The 16,704-nt window shown below is 40.9% G+C and overlaps 1 protein-coding gene across 2 annotated transcripts; it reads left to right on the top strand.

Annotated features, from left to right (window-relative positions):
* The first annotated feature begins 86 nt into the window (after positions 1-86).
* Positions 87-7,188, top strand: ndufa8 (NADH:ubiquinone oxidoreductase subunit A8). Of its 2 annotated transcripts, none has more exons than XM_074618590.1 (4): positions 87-309; positions 2,287-2,450; positions 5,486-5,651; positions 6,225-6,412. In XM_074618590.1, exons 1-4 carry the CDS (start codon positions 259-261, stop codon positions 6,300-6,302), a joined length of 459 nt encoding a protein of 152 aa, XP_074474691.1. In that variant the 5' UTR covers positions 87-258; the 3' UTR covers positions 6,303-6,412. The 2 variants fall into 2 exon arrangements, with proteins under 2 accessions (XP_074474691.1, XP_074474690.1); XM_074618589.1 differs by lacking the exon at positions 6,225-6,412 and adding an exon at positions 6,742-7,188 and having other exon boundaries at positions 91-309.
* The last annotated feature ends 9,516 nt before the right edge of the window (positions 7,189-16,704 follow it).

The raw sequence follows: 16,704 nt of genomic DNA on the forward strand, positions 1-16,704 counted from the left end.
AATAACAATAATAAAATAGATAAACAAAAGTTTATCCACATTTTTTTTACAGATCCTTAAGTGCGCATGCGCTCTCTCGATAGCGTCATCAGATCGCGTCTCGCTAGCTGACAGCAGCCGACAGCAGCAGCAGGTCGCACTACACCAGACTGACCTTCTTCCTCGCGGCCTCGTCGTCCTGGAGACCAGACGAGGAGGACCTTGAATGTGTTTCATGTGATTCTCTGCGTGTCTTTTATTGTACACAGACACACAGCCATGCCCACAACGCCGGACGTGCCCTCGCTGCAGGAGCTGAGCGTGGACGAGGTGAGTTATGAGGTTACTGTTAAGATTGAATGGAAATCAAAGTAAGACTGAACATGCTAAGCTAACTAGCTTCTGGCTAATGCTAGCTGCAGTTATGGCTCAAAATATGCCCAGTAAAACTTTAGCTACTAATTGATAATAAGCACACCAGCAAATATGTGTGAATGCAACTAAAGCTGGTGAATGTTGCTGTGTTTTATGTCCACCTTGGTAACATTAACTAGCTTTAGAGGAACCATAATATGTGCAGTATATCCTTGATGCAATAAACACCTCAAGTGCAACTACCTTTGTTTACATTTTATTTATTATATTACATCTACCCTACCTTTTTTACAAGTGCAATTACCTCTGTTCACATTAAATCTATTTTTATATTTTATACTTCTAGTGTAACACTTCTGTTTATATTTATTTATTACATCTACTTTACCTGTTTTATTTGCTTTATAACTGTGTGTGTTTTACCTGTTATATGTTTCATCTGCCTCGTTTAGTCTTGTCAATTATTTGTTTTAAAGCACTGACCAGAAGTGGCAACTGTGAATCTCGTTGTATTTAATACAATGACAATAAAGGTTTCTATTCTATTCTATATGCAGGAGCTCATTGGCTGTCAACCAACGTTAACGTTGTATCGCACTCTTCATAGTCCGCATTCAATTCACTCCTATGGTGAAAGTAACTTTACAATGGTTGCCCCCAAACAAATCTCTGGCCTGTGTATGTCAGCAGCAGTGCTATGTGACACATTGAACTTGTCCTTGGAAGTCAGGTGTTAGTTGGCAGCAGCTTATGTCTTTCCAGCACTAATATTATATAATATATAATATATCAGGGATCAAATAAACAATATGCGTGCAGGTACAAGTTTCTCTTGAATTCAATAGTTTGATAAATGTTTTTTGGTAATTAATTAATGAAGTATAAATTGGTTGTTGTATTGCCAAGCACCTCATGAATTATTTTTATTTTCTTATAAAGATAGTTAGATTTCATGAAATACACTTACACGTTCTCAAGATAGATAGATAGATAGATAGATAGATAGTAACTTAATTGATCCCGAGGGAAATTCAAGTTTCCAGCATCACAGTTCCATAGTGCAAAACATGTTAGTAAAAAGGCAGTAAAAAAGTTAGTAGTGCAAAGTACAAACAAATATACCAGATATAAAAATACAAGTAGATGAAGAAAAGTGTTAAAACTGAATACAGTGCAGGGTAACAGCTGTGATACACAACTATTAAAAAAGTGAATATAGTGTAGAAGAGACTGTTAAAAATGAGTATAGTGCAGGATAATGAATATAGTGCAGGATAACTCCAGTAGCTTAGTCTATGAAAGTGCACTGTGTGCATTATTATCTGTCCTGCAGACCGTTTTCCTATTTTTGTGTGCTTATCTGGTGGGGGATCAAATACAAATTCAAAACAGAAGAGAAAAGAAGACCCACATTGAAGGGGTGAATTTGTGATTTTGACAAGTGGTGTGATAACCCATGCTAGAAATTAGAGATCAACACAATCCGCATACATCACCCCTGTAGTTGGAGATCATTTAAAGAGATGCTGGACAGAAGAATACATGCTTGTCCTCCAAGAAATAGTTCAGACCTGATAGCTGCTTACATCACAAAGACTATTTTCATTGTTTTTTGTTTTAATACACAAGTTTAGTAAATAATATACAACATGCAGGCTGAATACAACAATTTAGGAGTTTGTGAAGGTGTACTTTTCACTAATGGAGCTAGCCTAGCAATCCATGACCGGATGAATATTAAATTGATCTGCAATATTTGATTAAACACATTCTTTCAGCTCTTTTAATGAGGTCACCAATCAACAAGTGTCAGGATATCCAAGAATAATCCTTTACCTCAAAAGATGTCTTAGTGCATCAACTATTTGGTAATGAATGATCATTTTACCCAGACTCATTGTTTTCCATGTGTCTGTCCCTGTTTCTGTCCAGGTCAATGTGTCCTCAGCAGTACTGAAGGCTGCTGCCCACCATTATGGCTCCCAGTGTGACAAACCCAACAAGGAGTTCATGCTCTGCCGCTGGGAGGAGAAGGACCCCAGAAAGTGTCTAGAAGAAGGGAGGAAAGTCAACGAGTGTGCCCTCAACTTCTTCAGGTAACTCACACCCAGAGTTGTCAATTTTTTTGGTGCCAAATACTCCGAGTACACAATGACACAAAGTCTGAAACAGTCGTTCAAGAAGGTTTACACATTGAGGGTTTTTTCTAGCGATTCAGTACAAAAAAATAATTAATAATAATCAGGGCAACAGTGAATAGACTAGAAAACTAGTGATTACACAGAATATATACACTTTTGGGGGCTGCCACAGTGGTGTCATCTGCAAAACTTGTGGTCAGTGAGTGAGTGAAGATGTGGCTGAACTGTGGAGCCGGCGGGTGGGTGCAGAGTTTGCGAGACTTTTTGAAACCTTGGTCAAAGGAGGTTTGCGGTCAAGGGTTTTTGCCTTTCTTCCTCTGTGATGGACATGTGGGTAGAAAATGTGCTCTGAGGTTGCAAATACATAAAGTTTTTCTTCCAGGGGTTACAGTTGTTAAGTTTACACAGTTTCCTATCCTGTAACTTGTCCTGCTAATAAGCTTTCCATTCCTTTGGCTTACAGCGGAAGTGGGATAGAGATGCCAGTCTTCCCTGGCCAAGCAGAATGGTTTGCGATTTAACGCTAGTGATGTAAGGGCAGGAGAGAAAACATTGGTGAAAATTAAGTTCCAGTGCCCCATCTGGGATGGAGGTGAACGACCCGATTTTACAGAAAAACAAGAGGAGAGTGAGGTTTAAAATAACTTTTTAATTCTGGTCCAACCTAAGGACAGATGTTTATAAGTCATTAGTCCTCCATGAATTCCCATGCACTGTTTCTACTAAGTGCACTGAACCTTAAAGTGGGGGTAGGCAGTACATTTTTGGCATCATTGGGCAAAAATTCCACAATGACCTTTCAGTATATTGTAATTCAAGTGCTGTGAGAGAAAACTAGACTACCGCACCTCCTCATTGCTCTGTTTTCAGGCTTTAAAAAATCTAGCCTGTGACGGGAGACTTTGGCCGATCACAGGTCATTTCAGAGAGAGTGTTCCTATTGGCTGCAAATGCAGACATGCGTGCACGTCCTTTCAGATGGTGAAAGACTGATTTAACGGCAGAATATCCTGCAGGAAAAGTTGCTATTCCAGCATTGGCAACAACTGTCTACACTGCAAAGCAACCCATAAAAGCAAGACGGACTTATCAAGAAGAGAGGCTGACAATATCGACGAAGTGTTTCCGAGATGAAGTGAAAATGTTAATTGTTAGCTAATAGCCTTCTGCTCACTGCTGCGGAGCAGTGCCTAACGTTAGCAAAAGGCGAAATTATTAGAAACATTTTCTCTCCTTCTCTGAAACAATTTGCCAATAATTTAGCTTGCCAGAGCCTCAAAATCACAGTATGTCATCTCAAAGGTCTTTACAGGATCACAACTCTGCAAAGAAAACAACAGGGTATGTTCTCATAGAATTGCCGCTATAACAGCATTGGGATCACAATCACGATCGGGATGATGTTTAAAATGAATGACTAGTACTCGTACTGGTTACTGTATGAAGCATGTGCATATGCCCATGCTCGTCTAGTGGATGGGTCTTAGGACAGAGAGGGGAGAGAGGAGAGCTGCAGGAGCAGGGTTTTATTTCCAAATAATTCAGGAGCAGAAAACTGCCTACCCTGGGCTACCACTTGAATTACAATATGCTGAAAGGTTATTATGGATTTTTTGCCCAATAATGCCAAAAATAAACCGCCTCATCCAGCTTTAAGTGGTGAAATGTTGTAGCTGAATGAAATGTCTTCTGACTTTTAAGAAATTCTGGTTGAGAAATGGTGCATATGGTGTCATTAATATTCCAAAGTGTATCTCAATGGAGGGAAAGAGTAATTAATTTGTTTTTATGAATGTGAACACAAGAGAAAAGCCCCAAAAAACAACAGTAAAATGAAGGAAAAGGCTTTTTTCACACACAAACACAAGAATAAAACTGCACAGTAGGGTACAGTCGAGAATATAGGTAGAATCAAACTTATTGTATGAGGGTATGATCGTAAAGGACATCTCTTGTGCTTTTTAAGGTGAGTTTATGCTTCATGCAATGACAAAACTGGATTTTTTAGAAAGTATAAATACCCACAACAGATTTTTGCTCACAACTTTCCTGGGATGTTGCCAGATGTCTCAAAATGTGTTTTCCAATGTGTAAGTGTACTGTGTCATAGTACTAATCTTACAGCTTTTGGATCCTCTTATCGAGTCAGTATTTATTCCATTAAAGCTCTTTAACTATCTTATTTTCATTTCATTAAAATCTATTAATGATTGTTTTGCCTGCGTTTTTTGGCTATTGATTAAGAGTGAGCCTCTCAATAAATGCGTGTTATCTTGAAATAAATAAGAATAAATCAACTAGTGGTGACTAAAGTATGTTGAAAACATCTTTATGTAATTTCTCTGTGTATTTTTTTAAAACAATGCCCTGTAGAAAAAAGGGGTGTTAATTTTAAAACATGAATAAGTGAAGTACTGAGCTTATTGTGTCTATAAAACTGCCCTTGGGGGCTATTTGGGGAAGTGGTCTGGGGTTTTTCACTCTTAACTGCTGTGTCTGTGTTTACTGAAAGTGTGAGACTGAGCTTTGGTTATACCCTGATGCCCATGCAGCAACTAAGGTGCTTTTGTGTGAAACAGATTGTTTCTGGTTCTCAAAAAACACATGACCTCTAATTCTAAAGCCGAAATAAACAGCCGACACTCCAACTGAGAGTTACTGTGAAAGGGCAATACCTTTAATTATTATAATGAGGAAAGATTTGAGAAAAGCTGTAATTGCACCCGGGACCTGGTTTGATTCTTAGGTGCTTCTGGCAACTGCCGGCCACCTTTCGGAGCACTTTATTCACATGACCAGTTCAGAAAGTTCTTGTTATGGAAACCTTGGAAATCTTTTGAGTAGTTGGAAGTCATAAAGCAACAATTAAATGAAAGTTTTTGACGTGGTTGGAGTGTGCATAGGAACCAACTGAGTTTTGTGGACTATTTAAATTTTACTCTTGCATATGTGATTCTGATTCAAATCTCTGTTTGCACTCTTCCTCCTAGGCAAATCAAGGGAAATTGTGCCGAGTCCTTCACGGAGTACTGGACCTGTCTGGATTATTCAAACCTGTTGGAGCTGCGCCAGTGCCGTAAGCAGCAGCAAGCCTTCGACAGCTGCGTCCTTGATAAGCTGGGGTGGCAGAGACCCGATCTGGGAGACCTGTCTAAGGTGAGTCTTATGAGGGATTGACTGCATTCACAATGCGAGCAGCTCGGTTGATTATGGGCTGTGCAAGAGGCTCTGATTGCATCTGCGTAGTGGTCTCATTCAGCTACAGTTCTGAGCAGGCAAATCATGCATTTTATGTTGCTTTGGTTTTTTCTTTTCATAAAATTGCCATTTTTAAGGGGCTTGCATAACACGCTGGCAAGCACTAATTAGGTAGCAGCAAAAAACAAGACCAAAAGCTGATCTTGACAACAGCTTTTTGGACATTTATTTGTGTAGTCTTTGAAAAGACACTTGGACAAACCTGGGAATCGGTGAATGGCTGTAATCAACCTTCTGGTCATTTTGCACTTACCAAGCAGAACTGTTGTTAATGGAGTCAAATCACATGAGCAGGGAAACAAAAGATCAGAAATCTGACTTGAGATCACTATGAAAAATGTCCAGTTTGACTGCCCACTTGCTGGCTGAGTTTCTCTGGTGGCTCAGCTACAGTATATAACATGGAAAGACTTGTTCTTGAGATGGTGGGAGTACATTTGGAAAAAGGTTGAGAAAGAGTTACCTATTCAGGTTCAGAGATATCCAGTCTTGGAGAAAGACAAAAGCATGTCAGGAAAAGGAAAGACAGACCTGACCCAGAAGTCATAAAGAAAGTGCAAGGGAGAGGATGAGGAATGAGGTGGATAAAGAAGAGCCGAGAGGATGTAAATCATGATTTGAGGGAAGAGAAGGAAGAGGAAATGGACAAGGATTCAACAGAAAAAAGGTCTGTTTGCTCATTCCTCAGTTATTAGATCTCACAGGTTTTACCAGAAATCAATCATTGTAAACGTCACTGGTTAGTCAGATATTGGCTCTATATACACATGTTGTACAATAATATATAACAAGGTATTTGTTGTGTTTCAATTCAGTTGTATTAATCACAATGTCAAGAAGAATCAAGGCCTTTAAAACACTGAATCACTGAAACTGAGCACCCCACCAATAACGTCCTAGCAGAACACTGTTATTTCAATGTGTTCACACGTTTGCACAATATGTATGTCTGACAAATCATGGCGTGCATGTTCCTTTTCTTTCGTAGGTGACCAAAGTGGCGACCGAGCGGGCCCTCCCTGAGAACCCCTACCATTCTAGACCACGTCCCGAGGCAAACCCAGCCATCGAGGGTAAACTGGAGCCTTCCAAACATGGCAGCAGGTTATTCTTCTGGAGCTGGTGAGGCAGCTCCAGAAAGTCTGTCATCTTCCAAAATCCATGTGCTCTGTCCAAAAACATCTAGCTGGTTTTGACACCTTTCAACCGTGTAAGGACTGTGAGTTTGTTTTTGGACAGGGCTCATGCTCTAACAGTCTCTTCATCAGCGGTACCTCCAGTGTCGTCAAACAGTTTGATAAAAGGAAGGGAAGGATGATTGTGTGAACAAATCCATGAATCCATACAGCTTTCCTGACCTTTTCTGTAAATGTAATGAGTGAACAAATGCAACATGCTGTTATTGTTGTCAAATAATAAAAAATATAAATTATAATTCCAGATTTTAATGTTTTCATTGAAAGACTCAGTTGCCTTAAAACAGAATAAAAAGATTTCTCCGTTTCCTAATGTCAGAAAGTTCAGCTATTCAGAGGCTTTATGCTGCCAGACACAGTTCCTTCGATATCTGCAAATTGCAGGCAACACCGCCGTGTTTGCACATCTGTGTTTTGTCAGAGTGCGTATTGTCAGGACTGATGGAGGGTGAGGTTGGAGGTCAAGGTTCAGGGTCACTACCTGCAGCCAGAGAGAGCTGCTTCAGCTTCCTCCTTTTCCTCCCAGCTCACTTCCTGCCTCTGACCCGGAATGGAAGAAGACTACGGGAGTCATTTCGGGAGATCCACAGTAAAGTGTGTTATTGCTGCCGGCACGCGTGTGTACTCGTGACCTTGAATCGAAGGAGGTGAGAAAACCAATTCAAAGACATGCTGCAACATAGTGGACTGTGCCAATGCACACACACACACACACATACACACATGCACTCACGCACTCACGTACCACCAGGACATTGTCCAAGATCAAAGTTGAAGTATAAGTTTCCATAAAAGCTCAGATTTAGTTTCAACACGCACATCAGCTGTTTAAAAACTACACAGCAGTCGTGATTTGATTTGCTCCACTACAAACGTCAGGCAGGTTGAGTCTTTAACCCGTGTGCCATGTGGTTGATTTCTTTGGGGACCAGTAGTAATGCGTGATTTGACAGCTTTCTCATACTTAAACGTAGAGATGTGGCCCTAGGGTGTTTGCATTATGACGTAAAAACGTCTTGTTTCAGTGCACAAAAACACAGACTTGACTTACCAGTCAGAGAGGTCGACAGCTACCCGCTGATGGTCATTTTATTCAGAATAAAAATACAGCTTTTTTTGTTTTTGCTTATTCTAGATGGAGCGTTGATATAAGTCCCGTTGAATGTGTTTTCAACATTTTTTCCCACAAGTTCCTTTTTATCCTACAGACAGCGTTTCAACAGAGTCACAGCTTATTGCCAAAAACAACCGTATATTCTCAGTGTGTACAGTAGCTCCGTTTATGTCTGTATGCGGACATGAGCATGCACGTCTCCTTGTTGGAGAAATCCCCTCACAAGGTGTGGTCTGGACCTGCGGCTTGTACAGGAAAACGCCTGACAGACCCTCTTCTGACCTGGACAGTGGGACAAAGGGAGGAGGGAAGAAGGGATGCAGAGAGGAAAGGAGGTGTGGACGGAGGGAAACATGGAGGAGAAGTGGGGCGAGGACAGACGTGAGGTAGCAAATAAGAAAATATTTAAGTAGATGGAAGGGGGATGAAGGGATGTAAAATAAAAGAAGCAGAGTTAAAGGGAGGTAAAGATTTAATTGAAATAAGAGACGGGGCTCGGAAAAAGTGAAAAGGGCAAGGTGGGTAATGACTTGAAAGCAGACAGACAGACGGAGTGGGGTCTTGGAGGTTGTCCAGTGGCTGGCGGTGAGGCCCCGGGGCTCGTGGCAGACCCGTCTCCATGCGACTTGCAGGAAGCAGAGGGTCATCGTTTGACACGGCACCGCCACAGGAAACGGGCTCTGGCACAGGAAAGAAATACAATACAGCGCTTTCACAAAGCTACAGCCCGCCTGGGAGCCCGGCCGCGCTAAAATACTCAAACAACCCGGCTTGTTCATAACACACGACTGTCAATATTCCCATTGTTCGGCGTCAGGTTCGACATAATAAAGTGTATGTTTGAAGTGGTGATGAGCATCAGCAGTCATAACTTTTTTTTTTTCTTTTCCATTAATTCGTCCGTGAGTTCAAGGAGACGTAAAACAAATTTCTATGTTCCAACAGTCAGTTTTTATCTGCTGGGATTCCCCAAGCAAATTTGCGATAAATGCATCTATTTAAATAAAGATAGATAAATAGATCAAGTGCAGTCTGACAATTTCCGTTGATTACATTTTGTGGAATAACACGACCAATGCACTACTTTAGTTTCAGTAACACTGCAGTATACTTCTCTTCAGACTTCGGTTGCATCCATGCCATTAAGAACCCCTTACCCCTAAGAACATGTGGGTGCACTTGATTTGACAAAATGTAGGTGTGTTTGATTTGTTTATGTTGGTGCGCCTTCCTCGCCATTTGGCTCTGTGATCTTACATGTCGTTGAGTGCTGCTTTCATGTCTCCTCTCATCCCCTCGTACTGCACGGGGGTGGCTTTGAACTGCCATGCAGGTTGCTCTATGTATAAAACACACACACACCCCACAAGCCACAAGTACCACCACTGCATCCACGACCACCACCACCACCACCACCACTCATGGAGACTAATAATCTGAGATCTTCAAAAGGGTAAACACACTCACACATGCACATGTGCTCACTTACGCGGCAGACGTTGTTGTTTTTAATCTTTGTGTTTTATGAGAAGAGCCGTGCAGGCAGAGTGAGACCACCACCACCTGTTTTGTGAGGATGTGCAAATGAATTTTGCTGCACCACTATCTGGAAATCGGGAAAGTGGGAAACAACACTGATGTATCACCTTTTACATCGATATGGCAAAGTTGTTAGCAGAGTTGCCTAATTACATATCCAGCAGATATGGAGACACATTAGCATTCATTTGGAGTTGTGCTTCTGGCCTCCCAACGAATGTAAACCCAGTATTCACTTTCCTATTAGCTCTGTTTTTGGTCTCCACCAACTCCTGAGAGAAATATGTGTCTCTTTGGCTGCTAAATGCTCAACTATGTTTACTAGCATGCCACTAATTTCTGTCTGTCCACCTTTTGGCACTAGGCAGGCAGTGTACAGTCCTCTTATAGGGCTTTTTCTGCTGTGGCTGTAAACAAGGTTGACGAGAGCGCTGAGAGAGAACGAAAAGAGTAAAGTTGGAGCGGGAAAACCAAAGCAGAAAGCTGAAAGATGTGATAAAGCTCTGTAAAGTTTAGGGGAATAGCAGATTTGGGTCATAACTGTGTGAGGGGCACTACGAGTCATATTATACCTAGTCATTTGATCCACTCTTATTATAAAAAATATAGATTATAGCTGCTTTAAATAACCTCTATATTAACTTAATCTTTGTTGAGGATGGATATTCTTTATCAACAATCCTGTTTTACACCAATAACACATTTACCTAACAATTGGGATTAAGTTAAATTTACCAGAAACAAAATTACACACACAGATCCTCAAAGCCTGTATCTGTGTGGTGACAGAGTGATGACCACAACTTGTGTTTTGCATTCCAGCCAGACACACTTCACAGCCGCTCTTTCACGCTGCAGTTTTGCCAAACTGCCTCTCAATGCGGCTCTTAAGATAACATTTAGCACATTTTTAAAGGTTTCACTCAAGATGTTAGTTGGTCAAAAGACAAGACGGAGCAGGAGAGCTCTCGCTTCACAGCACGCTAATGAAGCTCAGTCACACGCTCACGGACAAACGGGGAAACACACTGACACATGTGCATGCAGATGCAAGCAACTAACAGTAGTGACAAATATCTTACCACCATGTATGAGTTTTGATTACATCTACAGGACGCAGCTGGCATTTTTGTCTTTTATGGTACTTACAAAGAAAAAGTTTCATTAAGGGGGATTTTGCTGAGGGCTCGACTAACTCTGCTTTTGCCTCGGATTTAAAAATAAAACTCCAACCCATTTCTTTTCGCCGCGTGTTTACTCTGCGGTATCTCACCAAATGGAGTAATGTGAAGTGTGTGATGAAACGAGATGTCTAAATGACAGCTCAGGCTGTTGTCACACAGCTTAGCACTCGAGAAGTTGTGGTTTTGGGAGCCTTAAAGTACACTGTTTATTTGTCTGCAGGCGTTTGTGCGTGCATGGGCGTGTTTGTATTAGATGTGTGTGTGTAACAGTATGATGAATATAAAGTGCTGCTCGCAGTCTTAAGTGTTTGTATGTCTGTGCATTTGTACATATGTGTGTGAGTAACATTCATACATATGTGTGTGTGTGTGTGTGTGTGTGTGTGGTGGTGCTGCAGCTCCTTCTGGGCTGGTCTGTGTTTATCTTGGCCTGATCCCAGACCTTCATCACTTCTCTGCTGATAGCTCCATTCCTCCATCCCTCTGTCCCTCCGGCTATTTACAAGTCTACCGCAGACTGCTTTTCCCTGCGTGCCAACATCCAATCCGTTTTCTTCCCCGTCCTCTCCTCTCCTCTCCTCTCCTCTCCTTCATACTGTCGTCATTTGCTTTATCTCAGACTGTTTCAGTACTCTCCATCCCAAAAAAACACTTCCCTGTCTCACTCTTCTTCTTCTTCTCCGCCAAATAGGTCAAACGAGTGTATATGCACATCTGCCCTTCACTCATTCTTTCCTTTGATTTACTTACGCAGTGTATGTGCTCCTTGTAGAGACAAAAATGTATTTATCTAATATCCTTCTTTAGTGTGGACTTGTGTACAATGAAATATGCTACAACACGGTTCCCATAATTGGATGATTGTGTTTTTTTATATTTTGTGATAGTGTTTTTCTGTTAGCTTCCATCAAATCAAGTATAAAAGGATAATAAAAAATGATCAGTTAAAGGTTTTTGTTTCAATACTTCAATATTATCTACTACAACAGCTTGTTTGCAGGAAAAGGCGTATTAATGCCACAATAATGCGCAAGGCATTTAGCGTGCAATAAGAATGTCCTTTCTTGCTTTCGGCATGTCATTTGTACGCCATCTAGTCTGACAAATTGCAATGTAAATGCATCCACGCAAATATGCTTTACTCAGAGCTAATGACGTATAGAATAAAAAGCGAGAAAGACTGCTTATGGCGGGCGGGTGGGTCCAACAAACACACAGCTTTCAACCAGGAGAGCGATGTTCGAGAGCGGTGTTTTGTTTTGCAAGTTACGTTAGTGACATTTGACGTGTTTTTTAATGATGTGTTTTCCGTACTATGTTACATTGTTACTGTACGTATTTATTTTTACTTAATTTAAGTTCCTGTTTTAATGAAATTCCATAAACCTAAGTGTTTTTTTTTTTTGCATAAATCTGACCGCGGACGTTACAATCATTTTGTTGCATGGCGCGACAAATGACACGAAAATGCATCCTCATGACTCGTGGAATGTCATTATTGACTTAAAGGAGTGACAGCTAAAAGCTTAGGTGGAGGCCTTTTTCACTGCAGACATTTTGACTTGTCATTGCAGGAAAAGCACAGCTGTTACTAATGATATTAACGATGGCTCTGTTTAAGAATCCCTGTAAGCTCTGACAGTGTAAGAGTGGGCCAGCATGCACAAAACCAGCCATCGTTCATTTTATGATTCACACCTGTGCTTTAACCTCCCTGTTTTTTTTTTTACATATCAAGTCCTTTCGATAGAGAGGTGAAGTCCCTCTTCTTCCAGTGTCCCTCATGGGACCCTTATTTCAGAAGAAATATGAACGGTAGTCAACGGCAAGAGAAAAATATTTTTTTGATCCTGTTTGAATTGTGCCATGAATGGTCCCATGGTGGTCCACCGGAAGGGGCGGGACTTCGTCTCTCTGTAGGCCTTTTTCACTACAGACATTTAGACTTTTCATAGCTGGAAAAGCACAGGTGTTACTAATGATATTAACTCCCAGTGTGACAGTGGTGAGACAACATGCACAAGAGCCATCGTTCATTTTATTGTTTACACCTGTGCTTTGACCTCCTTTCAACGCATCGGCTCGATAATTAAATATTCAAGTTGTGTCGCTATGCGAGGCCCCCCTGATATCGTCTTATTTACCAGTTCATAACTTGATACTTGAAACCTTTAGCTTTTAAGTCTTGAATCAAATCAGTTGTGGCAGCCAAGTCTCAAGTGAGTCAAGTCTCACAGCAGACAACTCGAGTCCAAGTCTCAACTTACAGGTCTACTGTGCTGACCCTTATCTTTCTGACAGTACCACACCATCAAAGGGACTTTAACTAATATAGCCATACAGCACTCATAGTACCAGCTGACATGTATTCACACACACGCACACACACACGTACACACTGAACTCCTCCAGCCAGCCATTTATAATCCCGCTAGTAGCCAGAGTTGACTTATTCCCATGCGCTGGGAAGCTGCTGTCGCTCTAATGCTGTTGTGCTTGCGGTTTCTGCAAGGTATACTGAAGCATTCCTCCGCCGTGCGCTCATCTAAACAAAGCTAGTTAAAAAGGACGCACAGGGGGCTCGGGCTACACAGTTGTGGCGGGGCTCCACTGGGTGGCTCCTATCTGACAGAGGGCTCAGAGAGTCTTGGGTTTCCTACGCATGTCAAGGTAGGTTAGCTGTTCCCAGCGTCGGGCCGCTCCGAGGCCCCGGTGGGCTATCACTCACAACGGGCCCTCCCGTCTCTCTCTCTCTCTCTCTCTCTTTCCATCCCTCCACGCCCTCCATCCCACCCACCCACCCACCGCCTCGCCTACGCTGACGCACAGCCTGTCTTCTGGCTGTCGTCCCAGGTTTAGGCTACATGTCAGGTTTTGCCCTTTTTTCCTTGTCTGTGTCTCTCAGACCTTACATCCCCTCCGTCTTGCTCTTTTCTTTCCACTCAGATCACGATGTGTCAGAGTGTCATCTTTAATTTTTCTCATGCATTAAAAGCAAACTCTTGCCGTTCTCTAATTGACTGCGGTCCACAATGAGCCATATATAGGGAGAGCTAAATGTCATTGGCGTAGGTGTTGAGGCCATATTGTTTTGTTTTTTCCTGGAAGCATCTTGCTCGCTGAGGCACAATGTATTTTGAATATATTTGTATCGGGTTTTTTTTATTTAAAGTTACGCCTCATTTCCACATAGCTCTGTGTATGTATGCGAATCAGTCGGAAGTTGGTTCATTGCTATGGGAACCTCCGTGATCGCCGATGTGTTTGCAAACTCCTTTAGTTGTTTTTTTTGTCCTTAATTTGAGTACATTGAAAAAATTTAACTTTTGCGGCAGATAACAGACAGACCGTATAGAGAGGCGAAGTCCCTCCCCTTCCGGTGGACCCCATGGGACCTTATTTTGAAAAAAAAAAAGTACGGTAGTCAATGGTGAGAGATCACCATTTTTGGTAGCGTTTGAATTGCGCCATGAATCACACATATGATGTTTGTCAATTTAAAACATAATTTTGCGAGTCAAGAAAGTCACATTTTGTCGTAGGTTTGTCGTAGTGTCATTTAGTTTTGTGTGAAACCACGAAGAGAAAAAACAAGCGTGACCCGTTGCTCATGTGATTACATCCCAGTACGAAACACACAGGCATCGTAGCTTGGGTGTGTAGTCTTTCTAATTGCGTATTTTTTGCGTCTTATACTTCATCAGTTTTACAACAAACTGCAACTTTATTAACTTGCAAAATTAGCTTTTAAATTAACAAACATCTTATGTGTGATTCATGGCGCAATTCAAACGCCAAGGATTCGTCTTTCGCCGTTGACTACCGTTCATATTTTTTCCGAAATAAGGTCCCATTGGGTCCACTGGAAAGGGCGTATGTATGTACTGTGTGGAGTTAGCAAATTAATAACTATTTGATGAATGTAACAAAGTTCGACGGCATATTTAGCAGTTTTTAGATATAAAAGTTTTATATCTATGCCGTAACTTCTCTCCCATATCTGCGGTGGTGTTTCTATCCTTCTGTAAAGAGATGCATTTCCTTGTGTTGAACACTAGGGGCGTAATCCGTATACTATACGGATTTACGGACACAAAACAAAACTGTGGGGAAACAAGCAGTTAGCCAAGCCTATAGGCAGAAATAAAGGAAACACCACCTTCTCTCACCTCTCCGTCCTCTTTGCAGTGTCGTCTTGTTTGGGTCACTGCGAGGTAGCGCGAAAGAGACAGTCCAGTCCTCCCATCTCACACGTCCACGCCTCAACACATACATAATCACAGCACTTCCAGGTTTACCGAGCCCGTTAGCCTCCTGCACAACACCGTTGCTTAATTGTGAATGCAGGCAGTTTGTGAGTCAAAACTAAAATAACTTTTTGCAAAAGAAAAATAAACTGACAGGGATTTTTCCTGAGAGGAAACCTTTAGTTTACTATATGACATGTTTCTTAATAGTGCTAAAGTGTTCAGTGTTCTTTAAATAAACAATGTGGAGTTTTGCATAGCGGGGCATGAAAGAATGCAGGAGTCTCGCTGCCCCTCGCACACATGTCAGCAATTTGGCTGCCTTGTGTATTTTGGATGTTGAAAAAAAAGGAACATTTCAAAGTAAACGAAAGAAGGAAAGTCTTATCCGCCTGGCAGCTGCGCTCCGGACCAAATTGCTTTCAGCTGATGCGCTGCAGCTCAAACTTGCTTGGGTAATGTCAAGTGATGCATTGCAATACTGAGAAAACAACACAGACAAAAAATAAATAAAAAGGAAAAGAAATGCTGGAAAGTTCCAGTGCTTATTCAGGCAAAGCCCACAAACCCCCCCAACAACAAGCAGACATGCTCAGGGACATTTTATTTCTTAATTCGCTGTTTTTATTTTTTAATTCAATCGTCATTTAGTCGTGTTGTGAGTCAAACAGTAGAGATGTTGTGTCCGTGTAAACAGCACATTTGTGTTTGACATTTTAAACATTTAACTACAACGAAACAAAAATCTATTAGCGTAGATTGACACAGGAAGAAACAATGAAATTAAGATATAAAGTTTTTAATGAGCAGAGCAAATTTAAAGCAAGGTTTGCAGATATGAAGTTCTTTCAATAAATAAACAAAGTAATGAAAAAACACAATAAAACGCCAAAAAATAGGTAAAAATATGCTGTTTTTTTGTGCGAATATTTTATTCATAGTGGTTTTGCAAACTAAAACAAGGCAGACAAGACATATTTAAACTACGTAGACAAGTACAATAAAAACAATAATAATATTTTTAAAAATAAATAAGTAAATAAATAATAATTACATTAAAACCCGCCCCTATTCCCTCCCCCGTAATAAAAAAAAAGTCAAATAAAATAAATTTAAAAATTAGAAAATGTTATTAAGGAATTATGTATATATGTATTGATAGTAACAATAAGACAAAAAAAAAGGTTTTCACTTTTCCCCGCTCAAAATATGCTGGTTAAGCAAAACTAAGAATCTTCATCTACCCACACTCACATCGTTGTCCTGGACATGATGAATATGATTAATTTCATTCATTACATTGTGTAACTACATGCTGGCATCTCCACTACTGAACTCCAGTACTAACAAACATGCCAGCAAACAAATGAAGGTGCAAATCAAGCATCAAGCAAGATTTATTTTTCTTTCAACACGCAGGCGTGCTTGCACAAATACACAAAAATATTAAATCTAAAAACCCACAAATCACAAAGGCACGGAAATTATACAGTATACATTTATAAATTCTCCACACACAAACAAACACGTAGAATAAATAAAATTATGTTTTAGTGAAGATTATTGAATTTTCCATGTTCGGTGGGGGGTTTAGATTTTCAGCACGGTTCATCTGTGGTTTGAGAAATGAAGTCGTGATTTCACACATACAGGATTTGGTATTTACACCTC

Source organism: Sebastes fasciatus, chromosome 19 (genome assembly GCF_043250625.1).
Source record: "Sebastes fasciatus isolate fSebFas1 chromosome 19, fSebFas1.pri, whole genome shotgun sequence".
In the NCBI taxonomy this organism is placed as follows: domain Eukaryota; kingdom Metazoa; phylum Chordata; class Actinopteri; order Perciformes; family Sebastidae; genus Sebastes; species Sebastes fasciatus.